This window comes from Anabrus simplex, chromosome 2 (assembly GCF_040414725.1).
Source record: "Anabrus simplex isolate iqAnaSimp1 chromosome 2, ASM4041472v1, whole genome shotgun sequence".
Classification (NCBI taxonomy): Eukaryota; Metazoa; Arthropoda; class Insecta; order Orthoptera; family Tettigoniidae; genus Anabrus; species Anabrus simplex.
Window position 1 is genome coordinate 323,233,193 of NC_090266.1, and position 15,424 is coordinate 323,248,616.

General features: G+C 37.7%; 1 protein-coding gene across 3 annotated transcripts in view; it reads left to right on the plus strand.

Annotated features, from left to right (window-relative positions):
* Ptp69D (Protein tyrosine phosphatase 69D) overlaps nucleotides 1-15,424 on the plus strand; it is a 976,604-nt gene that overhangs the window by 239,948 nt on the left and 721,232 nt on the right. For all 3 annotated transcript variants that reach the window (XM_068226166.1, XM_068226167.1, XM_068226168.1), the window contains one exon: nucleotides 11,853-12,036. In XM_068226166.1, the coding sequence (XP_068082267.1) occupies nucleotides 11,853-12,036 (184 nt within the window). The remainder of the gene's footprint in view (nucleotides 1-11,852; nucleotides 12,037-15,424) is intronic.

The window sequence follows — 15,424 nt, forward strand, 5'->3', positions numbered from 1 at the left end:
CCGAAAAACATCCCACACGTCTTCTCTCAGTTAGCTCCAAAACACAGTATTCCCCTTGCTTCTCATTCCGCTTTCCTTCGCCTATCACATCGCTTCCTCTGTTAGCTCCACCCCACACAGCATTCCCCTTGCTTCCCCTACTCCCCCTGCTTCTCCTTCCGCTTCTCGGCTACCACAAGCTCCTCACACACATACAGAACTTAGTCAGTTGAAGACACGGTGTAAGGGAGGATGCTAAACACAACACAACACAACACGACCAACTATGAGGTAAACAATTTCATGAATCCTTATACACCTCACCAACATACATACATTCTTTCAAGGTTTTCTCATTTAAAATATCTCCCTTCTTACTTAATTCCTTCATGTTTCAGACTTATCACAACATTCTAACTTCAGATTCAACTTCAACTAAGGTTGTTCTCAAAAGTTCCCCTGAAAATCGTATGTTAGAAAATCTTTTATATTCTTAAATTTTATCTTCAAGACTCAACGAGTATATACTTCTCCAGCCTAAAAAGAAGACCCCTTATGCCGATTTTATTAATTAATTTGGACATTGACTTATTATTGGAAATTTTAACACAACATGAATGAACATTTTATCTCATCATCATAATCATCATATATATTTTAATTGTTCTGTCAATTTTTGATAAATCTTTTAGCTGAAGATGTTCCATAATTGGAATGAAACATGTTCTGTTTAGTATCACACTTAGAGATTAAGCTGGATTATGTCATGTAAACAATAAACTAGCTTTAAGAAATTGTACAAGTATTGGACAGTGGGAGTCTCCTTGTAAGCATAACCTTAGTTAACAAATATATTCTTCAAGAATTACAGGAGCATGTGCAGAAGACTGTTCAGGATAAATCTGAACACTTTTTACAGTGTTCCTTCCTCCTGAAATGCCATGCCTTCACTGGTTGTGTTCCGTTGGACCACCAGCATTGTGGGCTATCGCTCTACAGTACATCATAGTTTCCATTGTAGTAAATTGTGTTGGAGAACAGGCATGGGAGTCTTATCCTATTCCTTACAACAGATGTAAGAAAGGCCAATGAGGGTGTGTGTACAAGAATATTTCAGATGTTTCAAGATTCCAAATGCATTGAAGTCCATAGTACAGGTATCAGGGCTTTTCACTGGAATGTTCTGAAATCTGATAACACAGATCCCTGTTTCCTGCTGCACCTCCTGATAAACTCCTGTTCTTTCAGTTTAGTGAGATTGTTAATTTAAAACAGCTGCATTGGCGTTCCAGCTGAATCTCGCAGATGGCAGTAGTGTGTCAAGTCCGTTTAGATATATCCTGTACAACTATGAGTAATATGGTCACTCATCACTTGTCATCCATCAAGTTTTCTCAGTTTCATCAAAGCTGCATTTTGGCAGAAAGATAGTACAGCTGACTAGTAATCAAGAGACCTGTGGTTAGTGTTCCAAGGAAGTTAAAGTTTTTGTTCAACTTTTTATCAAAATGCTGATGTATGCTTGTATCCAGATGTTTCCAAGTTACTTGATTCTTTCAGGAAGTGCTTTGCTACTAGCAGTAGATTTTATATTCAAAGTTTGTTACAATACTGGATGATTATTGATTTCCTGTGTAACCTGTATGGTCTGCTTCTTGAGATCCGGCAAGTATTGACAGTATGAGAAGTTAATAGCTTTAGTAGCTGCCTCTGTGGATCCGTGGTAGAGTGTCGGCCTCCGGATCCCAAGATAGCGGGTTCAAACCCGGCAGAGGTAGTCGGATTTTTGAAGGGCGGAAAAAAGTCCATTCGACACTCCATGTCGTACGATGTTGGCATGTAAAAGATCTCTGGTGATACATTTGGTATATACCCGACAAAATTAATTAAATCTCAGCCATAGACGCCCAAGAGAGATCCGGTTTACTCTGTCTGCCATCTAACGGACCTAGAGTAAAACGGAACGTCGAAATTGACGAGCAGACAGCCAGATGGTGTCAAATCGAAATGTCTGCACACGGTAGCTGAGGCCATACGATTATTATTATTATTATTATTATTATTATTATTATTATTATTATTATTATTATTATTATTATTATTTATAGCTTTAGTAACTGAAGTTAAAAGGTATGTTCAGGCTAAGGTAGAAGATCACTTTATTGCTTCATAAGCAAGTTCTTTGAAGGGTGTGGAGATATGGTGGTTCTAAGGTCCATGTACCTTCTAAAGTTAACCTGATTTATGTGGAGATATTGTTTTATGCAATGGTGTTGATGGTAAACGGCAATGCTATGAAAATCCAAGTCATTCATACAGAATCTTAAACTGTATGTCCAACAGTCGTTTTTAGTCAGTACATAAGTTTGTGATGGACAAGAAATTATTTTTTGCTACTTGTTTTACGTTGCTCCAGCACAGACAGGTCTTACGGTAACGAAGGGATAGTTAAGGGCTAGTACTGGGAAGGAAGTGACCAAGGCCTTAAGTTTCAGCCGTAGCATTGTAACATTGTATCTTTCTATACATATATTCATATAAAGTGTAATATCATAAGATTTCAATTTGTGAAAATGTTAATATTTATAATGTTTATATGATTGCCAGTTTTTCAACACCTTTGTTCAGCTGATGATGACGTGGAATAGCACCGAAACTAGTCCTGAATAAACGTAATATGATGTAATTACATGTAGACAACAAATTGTACAGTATTGAATTAGGTGGACCCTAAAACATTTTAAGCTTTGTAATCTCAGTTCAGTATGGATAAAAAATGTTTATTATTTGAAAGGAAGATGATGAGCCCAGTAATGAGTTTCTCCTGACGTGTGCAGTTTTAGAGAAAGTAAATCATTCCTTCATTGCATTGCTGTTTGATGATGCTATGAAGTTACTGTGGTCAGATGTGGTAAGAAGAAAAGAAAAAGTAGGCAGGCAAAGGACTAAATCCACTTTATCGGAAATGTTCCACGTAACGTGCCTTGCCCATGCTTTGCATAGTGGCCAAAGAGGTTCGGATCAACTACCCTGAAGTAGATAAGTTAATTGCAAATAGCAAGAAAATATTCCTGGAGGCACCCCTTCGAGTTCAAAAGTTGAAAGAAACTACTCCTGCTCTGCCTATTCAACCTCAGCCTGTCCTTACACATTGCGGAACTTGCCTCGATGCTGTTCAAAATTTCTGCAGCAATTACGATTCTTTCAAGACGGTTGTTCAGGAATTTGATCCTTGCGATTCATCATCTGTCTGGATTGTGCAAAATTTGTTTACTTCTACCAGCTTGGTTGGAAATTTGGCATTCATATCATCGAATTTCAGTGTGATGCTAAGAGCAGTCACTTGTCTTGAAACTGTGGGGCTTCCACTAAGTGACACGTTGGATATTGTGAAGAACATTGAGCATGATTTAAAGAAAGGGAAGGGTGAAATGGCCGAAAAAATTCTGAAAAACTGAATAGTGCTGTTCTCAAAGGAATGTTATTCTATAGTTTGTAAGATAATTGACATTCTTTGTGGACACCATACAACATATGGGGATTTTCAGCGCAGTTTTCTCCAGAGGACATAACCGTGTTCAAATTTGCCTCCATAACATCTTGTGACATTGAGCGGAGTTTCTCCAGGTACAGAAACATTCTGATTACCAAAGAGGGTTCAAATTCGAAAGTTTGAAAATGCACATGATCATCCAGTGAAATTTCACTGCCAGAAAGGAATACTAAGGCCAGGTATGGATATTTTCATCATCATTTTTATAGAAATTTGCCGATTCAGAACTAGTTAAATAGTTTATAATTTATTTCTTGATTTTTCAGGATACGTGTGCTGCCATATCTGAAGATAAAGAAGAACTTTGTGATTAACAGAAATTGAATGTAACAAACAAAACTGACATAAGTTCATTTATAGTCCTCAATTAATCAATTACAGTACAATGTGAGGTCATATTTTTTTCCTTTTTCAGTCATATATTAAAGATTTTTGGGTCATATTTGCTTGCATATTTCAAACAAAAATACACTCAGCTCTGTTGCTATCATTACACAAATTGTAACACCTTTTTACTTTATACACTTGCAGACATATTGGCAATTGTTTAGTAATACTTCCCAAGTAGCAATCAGAAAGTGAGCTGAGAATTAACAAGGAAATTTAGTGGTAGGGGAAGGTTGGCATACAACAATTTGACACAGCCCCATCCACGGACAAAACGAGGAATAGAATATCAGTGGTTTGTTCCCACCCAAGGTGGTTTGGGCAGATGCATACACTTCCTCACTTTCATGGTTAAGACTGTGAGGTGTGGTTGAAAAGTATTAGTTCTGTTTTCAGATAATTAATTAATCATATAATTAATACGGTGAGAATTGGATATACACTTGTGCAGGGATTTTCACTGATAACCCATTAGAAGGAAATCTACCAGGTCATAAAATGTAACCTATATAGGCCTACGAAGGGTATTTTGGTGTCACTCTCCCTAACTCTTAAATCATTTTTAAAATTTTGCACAAGAAATAGGCCCATTTGAGGACAGAAAGTATTCCAGACTGTGATCTCTGTTAACTCAGGAAAAAACTGTTGACATGATGTTCTGTATTGGAAATGTTCTTTGCTAAAAGGAAATCTAACAGTGCAGTTGGTAGATTTGTCGTTGTTATCCTTCGCTTCCAAACAGCAGATTTTTTTCCAGCTGAAATCATTGACTTTTCTTCTCCCACCATCGTGAGTATTATTGCTAGGCCATATCAGTCAATCATGTGACTTCTGAAAGGCTGCTACCCCCCCCCCCCCCCATTCAGTGAACCGTTCTTTAGTCTGGTCTCTCGACAGATACCCATCCGATGTGGTTGCACCTGCGGCTCGGCTATCAACTTCATTGGGGCGAAGGTTGCATGTTTCGCTGGGGAGAGGTTTTTTCCCCACACATTGAGTTTCTGCGACACTATATCAGTCAGCTGGCGTGCCTCACTTGTATACATCCCCAGTGTCTGTTCATGGTCTTATATAGTGTCAGCGTCAATTTTCTACTACTGTTTTTGCTTTTCGGAGGAGAATATAAAGACCCAGCAAGTGGCTGTGTGGTTTGGGTCATGTAGCTATCAGCTTGCATTTGGGAGATAGTGGGTTTGAACCCCACTATCGGCAGCCCTGTAGATGGTTTTTTCCATGATTTCCCATTTTCACACCAGGCTGAAAATTAGTTAAGGCCATGTTTACTTCCTTCCCACTCCTAGCCCTCTCCTATCCCATTGGCACCATAAGACCTGTTATCTGTGTCAAAGTGATGTAAAGCAAATTGTAAAAAAATGACTTTTTTAAATGCATAAGATCTATAAGCTGACTTATCTTAATCTGGTATACTGCATCTGTTCCAAATTTTTATCTGAAGTCGCAATGTTTCAAATCCTTCAAATACTGATTTTAAGACTTCTTCATTTCTACCTGTTGCAACACCTGCATAAAATGGAATTTGTAGTGGTCTGTTATAAATATTGCCTTCAAGTTTTGTGGTTATGGCTATGACTGCTTTAGAACGAAGTGAAATAAAAGAGGATATTGGACCACCACATCTTAAGTCTTCTCTAGCTGGGAATTCCCTTGACGAGGAGCCCTGTATATTCAGTTGGCTTTTACTGCCATGTAAAGTCATTTGCTTCAAGTTGAAGTTTTGATGGTCTCTCATAACTTCCCACAGAACAGACCTTTTAACCTTGAAGACACCTGTTTAAAATCTAGGAAGGTATGCCCAAGGCGTAAGTCACACTAGTTGAATATTTCAAAATTTTACACAGGGTATCCAGTTAGCCTTGAGGTGTAGGGGTAGCGTGCCTGCCTCTTACCAAGAGGCTCCGGGTTCGATTCCTGGCCAGGCCAGGAATTTTTATGTGGATCTGAGGACTGGCTTGAGATCCATTCAGTTCACGTGAGTACAGTTGATAGTGAGATAGTGGCCCCAGTCTAGAAAGCCAAGATAATAGCTGAGAGGATTTGTCGTGCCATCCATGTGACACATCGTAATCTGCTGGCCTTTGGACTGAGCAGCAGTTGCTTGGTAGGCCATGGCCCTTTCGGGCTGTTGTGCCACAGGGTTTGCTTTATAAATATAGTTCTCTGTTGCTTCTTCAGCTCTTAAGCCTGCCTGATTCCCTCCCATTATCTTTTCAACTCTCTTACGAATTCTGTTAGTGGCAGCAGCTTCACGGATTTTATATACGATACATAGAAGTGATATGCAGCAATAGTATCTGCATTGCATGCAATATCCCTTGTTATGTATAGAATCAGTAATAGCTTGTGTCCAGTCCTACAGCATTCTTCCAGTTTCATAAATGGTGTTCATTATTTTCTGTATCCTCATAACATTTCTCCTCCATTTTTCACTATTTGAGCTACTGTACCATCATTGTGTAAAGTTTTGTTCTCTTTGAGTTGTTTAACTATTTCTTATTTCTACAATGTTAGTTGGTACTGCATCGTTTTCCTCCTACTTTTTCTCTTTTCCTTCTATAACAAATTCTCTCTTATGTTGAAACACTGTCTCAGATCCTGTTGATATTCTTCTCTTCTTCTTGTTCTTGTTCTGGATACATTTCTGCTTATGCAGTTCATTCACAGAGCCTCTTCTAATCTTTCTTTCTTTTTTTTTTTTTTCACACATTCTATCTTTCATCACTATCTGCCACTGTAGTCCTCTCCAATTTACGTCATCCTCCACCTGATCCCTCCATCTTGTTCGTGATCTTCCAATGGGTCTTCTTCCAGATTCTGTCCATTCCAGAGCTCTTTGTGGTAATCTTTTTTGTCCCATTCTATTGACGTGGCTGAACCATTTCAGCCTTTTTCTCTCCAGAGACTCTTTTAGAGGGTTGATCTGTAGTGTGTTTAATATGGTTTCATTTCTTATCTTGTCCCTCCTTCTTTTACCCTAGATCCCTTGCAGAAAGTGCATCTCTGTTGCTTGTAATCTACTCAGATTTTTTTTTGTCTAAGTCCAGCATTCTGCTCCATAGGTCAGTGTTGGCAAATAATAAGATTTATATATAATGATTTTTGCCTTGGTAGGTACTTTCCAATTTCTAATTATGTCTGATACACAGTAATGAAATTTTGAGCAATTTCCTATCCTCTCCGAAATTTCTTCCTTTTTGTTTCCTTTCCCAGTTTGCTTACTTCCTAGATATTTAAAAGCATCTACTTCTTTAAGAATTTTTCCATTACTCCTAACATCCTTCATATTTTTGTTTTCTCTACCGATTTTCATTACCTCACTTTTTGTTAAATTTATTTCCATGCCTCCTTCTTCAATTTCCCCCCAATTTTTGTTCATTTTCTTCCCATATCATTACATCATCTGCATATGCTATGACTTTCATATCATTTGCTGTTGACCCTTGGTGAACTGTCCTCATCATGTTGTCCATCGCTGTATCAATGAGCACTGGTGAAAGTACACTTCCTTGTTGAACTCCTCTGTCTGTTCTAAACCATTCTGATTTTTTGCCATCTATTATAACACAGTTCCGACATTTGTTATGCATGTTTCTAATTCTGAATTGCATTTCTCTTGACAATTCCATTCTATTCAGCCGTTGCCATATCTCTTCTCTTCTAACCATGTCATAAGCCTTTTGTATATCTATGAATGCAACTGTGATGTCTTTCCCAAATTCCCATTTCGTTTCACTACTTGTCTAGCTGTAAATATGGCATCAATACTTGATCTTCCAGGCCTAAATCCTTGTTGTTCTTCTCTTAATTGCGAGTCTGTCTCGTTCTTGATTTTTTTGGAAGATACTTTTTCATAAATCTTCATGTAATGACACAGTAATGCTATTCCTCTGCAGTTCTCACAAAGTGCCTTATTACCTCTTTTTTAAAAATAAGTACAGTAATTGCACTTGTCCAATCATCAGGAATCTCTCTGTCAGTCCATACTATCTTCATTATTCTATACAGCCACTGCATTCCAATACGTCCTGCAGCTTTAATCATCTCTACTGTGATGTCATCTATTCCAGGAGCTTTGCCATTTTTCATTTCTAATACAGCCTTTTTTACATCCGACATTTGTAGATCTTCTCTTTCTATTTCATCTGATTGTTTATTCGCCCCTTCAACTGTAATAGATGATGATTATTGTATCTTCATCTATTTCCTTGAGTTCATTTGTTTAATTTTGTCCTTCATATAGATTTTTGAAGTATTCTTTCCAAACTTTCTAAACTTCTTTTTCTTCCCAGTCAGATCTTCCAACTTTGTTGATGACTTTTGACATTTTTTTTTTTTTTGCTTCCTTTTGTTACCTAATATCCGAAATAATATTTTCTTGTCATTCTTATAATTCTCTTCTATCTCCTTTGTAAATTTTTCCCACCGAGCTCGATAGCTGCAGTCGCTTAAGTGCTGCCAGTATCCAGTATTCGGGAGATAGTGGGTTCAAACCCCACTGTCGGTAGCCCTGAAGATGGTTTTCCGTGGTTTCCCATTTTCACACCAGGCAAATGCTGGGGCTGTACCTTGATTAAGGCCACGGTCGCTTCCTTCCAACTCCTAGGCCTTTCCTATCCCATCGTCGCTGTAAGACCTATCTGTGTCGGTGCGACGTAAAGCCACTAGCAAAAAAAAAAAAAAAAAAAAAAAAAACGTTCTAGTTCCTGGTAGGGCCACCCAAACCAGACAAGTCTATGAAAATGCGTCAGACTAAGAGTGATACCCAGGGTTTGCCAATAAGGGGTTGAGTATGGGGCTCACAACTCTGCACTGTAAAAGACCTGATTTTGAGTAGCCTACACAGTGAAATAAGATAGTCTCAAACTTACAATGACCACAGCAGGTTACAGGGAAATGATTGAGGTATTTCAGTACATCAAATGCAAGAAGTATTTGCCAGGCTGAAATAAGCGAACAATTAGACGACAACATACTCAAGAAGAAAATTGTGGCACAGTTCAAGAGATAAGATAGTCAATATAGTAAAGAAATCAGTCAGTCTAAATTTGATGGAATAATGGCAAATTCCAGACTGTCGTTTGAGAGTGAGAGGGATTTTTTTAAAAAAACATTTCACTAATCAGTGTATATGGTCCTATAGAAGATGCAGAATAGAACGAGAAAGTACAATTTTATGAGACACTGGATTCTATAATGATACAAAACTAGTCTCTGAAATACTAATGTCAAAACTGGAAAAGAGAAAGAATTACCCTGTGCCAGGATCTTGCAGTAAACCTGAGAGAACAAGAAGAAGTGGTTGGGAACTGATTGATATTGCGTTCAATGGAGGACTGATAATAAATAGCACAATAATGATTTCCCCCAAATGATATTTACAAGGAGACATGAATATCAGCTGGTGGGCTAGTTCAAATCAGACAGACCATGTATTATAGATACAAAACACGTGTCCAATATTATGGATGTAATTAGCCGTTGAGGTGTTGACAATGAATCAGATCACACATTGGTCAGAATATAAGTTACAGGAGAATGTAGCAGTTGAAGGAAAGGATATGGGTGGTAAGCCAATCTAAGTATTCAATGTGGGGAAGTTTAAAGACAAGGAGAAACCAGAAGATATAAAGAGAAACTATTAGAGAAGCTAAAATAGGATGAAATAAATGGAAGGTGACCGTGTACAAAAAGTATGAGAAAAAACAAAAAAGCAAGCCATAACATCAACAGCCCAAGAGGTACTGGGTGCAAAAAGAAAACAGGAAGGAAATGAATGTTTGATGAAAAGGTTTTTGATGTCCTTAACGTACAGAAACATAGTACAACAAAGAACGCTGCGAAGGCCTACCAGAAATAATATATTTAAAGGAAAGAGGAGAATTGGGAAAAAATATGATATGGTGGGAAAAAAAATAAGACCAGTTGATACTCACAATAATTTTTAAAAACAGGTGTAAAGAAATGTTCCATAAAGTCAGCCAAATAAAGAGGGGATGCCAACCTAGAGTGAATATGTTGAGGTCAAACAGATAACTTGATTGTAGGGAAAGAAAATATCCTGGAAAAATGGATAGAGCATGTTGAAAGATTAATATTGGCAGATTGTTGAAAGCGATGTTAATACGCTACCACTGGCTTGCTAGGCCTATCATACATCTTTGCATTAATATTTTGTTATGCCCTAGCTGGTCGGTGCCTGACATGCATTTCCTCATGTCAGTAAGGTTTATGGTTTGCCTGCCAATACTGCAGCTATCAAGCTCGGTGGGAAAAATTTACAAAAGAGATAGAAGAGAATTATAAGAATGACAAGAAAATATTCTATCGCATGTTAGGTAACACAAGGAAGCAAAATAAATAAATAAATAAATAAATAAATAAATAAATAAATAAATAAATAAATAAAAATGATATCATGGTTGTCATGGCTAGAAACTTTGTAAGAAATAACAGAGATTGGTGGTCTCATCTTTTCTGTCCACATTGAGGTATATGGCTAGACAGAAAGAGCATACTGTTCAATTATAGCAGTTTAAAATAAACACACAACCTTATTATTACAAAGAACATAAGGGCATGAGTTACTCAATTCTCTAAGAAGTCACATCTCGGACTGAGTCGCGTACTTAGAAGGTATTGTAGTCGTAAACAACTAGGCTGAGAATTCAGAATGAAAAATGAAATTTGTTTCGTTACTTATGTAGCAATAAAAACTTCCACGTTTTGCTCCTTTCACTCGGCCAGCCACCCATACCTTTAGTTGGAGAACAGCTGTAAAGATCAGCTTTGGACTCTGCAATAGGACTTGCTTCATTGTAAGAAAAGAGCATATTATATTTTCAAACTTGAGGGAGTAGAACTTTACTTCTTATGCTTGTGTCCATATTATTTAATTTGATTAACTGTGGCCAGAATTGGCAAGTGAGAAAGGTAACTTGGAAGAGGAAGCAGTAAACTAAGTGAAGAAACTAACGTGTGGGTAGGATGCTGCATGTAAAGATTACCTGCCTGAAATATGTAGATAATTTAACTGCATGAATTAATCCTTTATAATTCACAAACAAGATTGATAGGGTGAGGTGAAATAATTAGGGCCTATTTTGTGATATTCACGGGGAGGTACTAGATCTATAAAATTGACCTGTCTCAGTCTCATCCTCGGCTATGATGGTATGAAAGTGTTGAGGTATCAGCGATGCTAGTAATGCCATTCCTTATGCAGCCAGTCCCTGTTACGAATGGTATGAAAATGTTGTACATAGGGTGGGTTGGTTGGTGTGTGCATGTTTGTGGGTTTTGTATACCGGTATGTAATAGCAACTTCTGGCTCGGTCAGGAAAGCAACCGGAAAAATACCTTGCTCTTCATTTCCCTAAGATTTCTCTTCATTGATGCCTAGGTCATCTATGACAGCTGATAGTACAGCTGTTGAGGATCAAACCACCCTTCAGGCTGAATACTGAACAATAGTCTACATTCATAAAATGGAATTTGATAGTAATCTGTAGTCACTTTGTTTAAGGAGTTGCTAATATTATTTTCATTGATGGTGCATGTATATTTTGTCTTGAATACTGAAATGAAATAGAAATTTCTTTGTGATAGGGAAGGAAATGAAGTTCCTTTCCATATTCTACTTTGTCTTAGCTGCTTGCAATGTCGCAGTTAAATCTTTGACAACTTTGCTCTTACACAGTAGCAAGGGCTTTCAAATGTATGCCATTTTTTCAGACCCTTTATTGATTTTCAAGAAAATATGTCACACAAATATTTACGTGTTATTACTTTCTTTTTTAATGTGTTATGTGGGAAGTGAAATACAGCGAACCAAATCATGTCTAGGTAATCTTGTTGCATATTTTTAAAAAAAATCTGCGACAGCTTTCAAATATGAAAAATGTCTTTATTCTTTCAGCACATGAAGAGTGGAACAAATCAATGGACTTATTATCCAGAACATATTGGGAGTGGAAATTCAAGCTATATAGTGAAAAATTTGGAGTCTAACTCAACCTACAGGTTACGACTTCAGGCAAAGAATGCAATTGGCATGAGCAATGTTGGTATATACCCTAATCCTGTTCAGACTCTTGAGACAGGTATGTATGTAGATCAGCTTAATTTGGAGAGTAAATTAAATCGATCTTTTACTCCATCCTCTATTTCTATTAATGGTTGCTAAACACTGTTTGTGTTTTTAGGTAGTAGGTACTTAGTCTTGGAATAATCTTCCAAAAAGAGGACAGTGCCTGAGTTGGTAAATATTTATAGGAGTTTGTGTGCATTTCAACCCTTCACAGTCAGATTTTTTTTTCAATACTGCTGATTCACTCTGATTTATTTCAGCACTTTAGTCAGAAAATGACCTTTATTTTTTTATTTTTTACACAATGAATTTGTCCCTAATAGTTCACAAAATACTCTTGATATGTTGAAATGAATGTGTAGTTTAATTCATAGAAGAGTTTTCGAACAATCTTCAAGTCTTTTATGACCTGCGCTTCAGCAGGGTATGGTCCGGCTCCTTGGCTGAATGGTCAGCATCAAGGCCTTCATTTCAGAGGGTCCCAAGTTCAAATCTTCGCCAGGTTGGGGATTTTAATTGCATATGGTTAATTCCGTTGAGTTGGATTGTGGTTCTTTGTATCTGTCCCAATACTCTCCTTTTCATATACACAAAACAGACCACACCACCAAGCACCACAGAAGCACACAATAGTGAATACACCCCTCCTCGTAGGGTTAGTGTCAGGAAGAGCATCCAGCCTCAAAACAGCACCACTACTTATGACGTAGTTAATCTATAACACTGTGATTCTTCAGTCTGTCAAAAAGAATTTAAGATAAAATGTAGAAAACACCTGGAAGGGAAAAATTTAATAAAAGACTAGCAAATGTACCCTTGGTTTGCTACGGTATTCTACATTGTATATGTATATCAAGGTAAATTACTTTACATGCAATGAATATGATTTATAAAAATTGTATGCCTCTTACAGTTATCCAGAAACAGCAGGAGGTGGTTCCTGTATGTTGTTTTGAATGTAAAGTGCAAGTTGCGGAGTTGTGATGATAACGTTAGGCTCACTTGCCTACTGCCCTTCACAATTGAGTAGGAAAGTTTTCATTATAATCAGAGGCCCCATTACTGCTCAGTCACAATCGATTTGGGGAGTTTTTGTGACAGTGGCAGGTGCCCTTTCCTACTTTCAGACAGATTACCGTTGAGGAGTTTTTATTATAATAGCAGGCACATTCCCTCTTGCCAGTCAAAATTGAGTTGTGCTGATATCATTATGACAGGCCCCGTTTTCTAATGAGTCACACAGAGTTGGTGAGTTGCCATTATAATAGCAAGGCTACTATGCCTAATACCAGTCACATTTTAAATGGGTAAATTTGTTTATAATGGCAGGCACACTTGCCTACTCCCAAACACAATCGCTTAGGGGAGTTTTGAACAAAATTGCATGCTCACTTGACTTCTGCTAGTCAAATCGAGAAGGGAATTAATAATTACAATGATAGTCCCTCCTTACTAATACTAGTTACAAAGGAGTTGAAGAAGGATCCCATTCCTACTGCCAGTCAAAGTTGATGTGGAGAGTAATGATTACAATAGCAGATGCCCTCCTGCTGAGAGTCACTATCAATGTAAAATATTAATTATAATGGCAAACACGCCCTTTCTACATCGCTATTGTGCAATTGCGTAATGAGGCCAGTATCCAGTATTCGGGAGATAGTAGATTCGAACCCCACTGTCGGCAGCCCTGAAAATGGTTTTCCGTGGTTTCCCATTTTCACACCAGGCAAATGCTGGGGCTGTACCTTAATTAAGGCCACGGCCGCTTCCTTCCCACTCCTAGCCCTTCCCTGTCTCATCGTCGCCATAAGACCAATCTGTGTCGGTGCGACGTAAAGCCATTAGCAAAAATAAATCTACATCACTACAAATCGACTTCAATGAATATATATAGATCGATTCTTATATGCATGTTTACAGTATTGCAAACTTTAATTTACAGATTAACTGCTGCTAAACGACACATCATATCGACAAACGGATCGTACTATTAGACGCCTCATTTAGCAGTCTAAATGGCTGGTCTTAAGATACTTTCTCCTGTCTCCTCTATTTATGGGTGATATTGAGTTAGAAACGTTGAATTGGGGATTTCTCACAGTGCGCTTACTTTTGGGTACTAATATGACAGCTACAAACAGAATTTGGTTCACGTATGGATACTGGGTGGGCCATGTTCCTATAGAATTAGATAATTCTACCTTTCGTATAAGTGATTCGAACTATGAATTATTCCTGTAGAATTAGATAATTCTGCCTTTCGTATAAGTGATTCGAACTATGAATTATACGAGTACTAATAGCAAAATGTAGGTATAATCGAGAAATAGAAACAAATCTAACATGTAAAGAATAGAGATATGACGAAACGTCATAGAACCAAAGTTGTAGATCACTCCAAATTGAACTGAGATTGTGCCATCCGTTTTGTGATACGACACCGTTTAGCTGCAAAATATCTCAAAACGAAGGTCTGCACCGACATTAAAATTTCCGCAATATTCCAATATTTTTGGGGGTAAAAGATTAAATAGAAGACCTTGGAAGCTTTGCGTCGATTATAGGCTAAGACATGTAATTTTGCCAAATTCCAATTTTCCAGCTCGTCTGGCAGTTTGTGCCTCAGTCGTGCTTTGGGGGAGGGGGTAAAAAGAAGATCTTTCAGGAAACTAAAGCTAACAAATATGGCAGATGATCATTATTACACTTGAAACGGATTACTGTACGAAAATTTAGCCAAAAAGGTCATTGTACAGAGACACGTCGTTATGATTTTATTTATATAGAAGATAAGGAATCTGCTCTACGTACAACTTTTGGGCTATGTCTGATAGACTTAGCTGCAAAACAGACCGTTCATGATATCTCCCTTATTAATCCTCCTATCAAAAAAATGCACATGCGAAGAAGGTTTTAGAAATGGACTTCCATCAAGGTTGGTCGATTTCCAATCAGGTTGGTCTTGTATATATTTTGGGAGAGTAAAATCACTGTTTCGGTTCCCTGTAAACCCCCAGTACATTCCTGGAATTTGACATGGCATGGACCTAGAAACTTACATTTGGACAGGTGGATGTTAAATATGAAGTTTGGTTGAAGTATCTCCAATAGTTTTCGAGTTATAAGAAATATGCTTTACAGGCACCCTCTCTTGAGGTAAGTCCGGTGGGGCTTGTACCAAAAACCTGTCCGTTAAAGATATCTCCCTTATTAATCCTCGTATTGAAATGATGCACATGAAAATAAAGGCTTAGAACTTGATTTCCATTAAGGCAGGTAGATTTCCATTAAATTTGGTTGTGTATATTTCGTGCGAGTGCAAAATCACGGTTTTGGTTTCGTATAAACCCCCAGTCATTTCAGGGATTTAAAAACAGTATTGGCCCTAAAACCTACCCAAG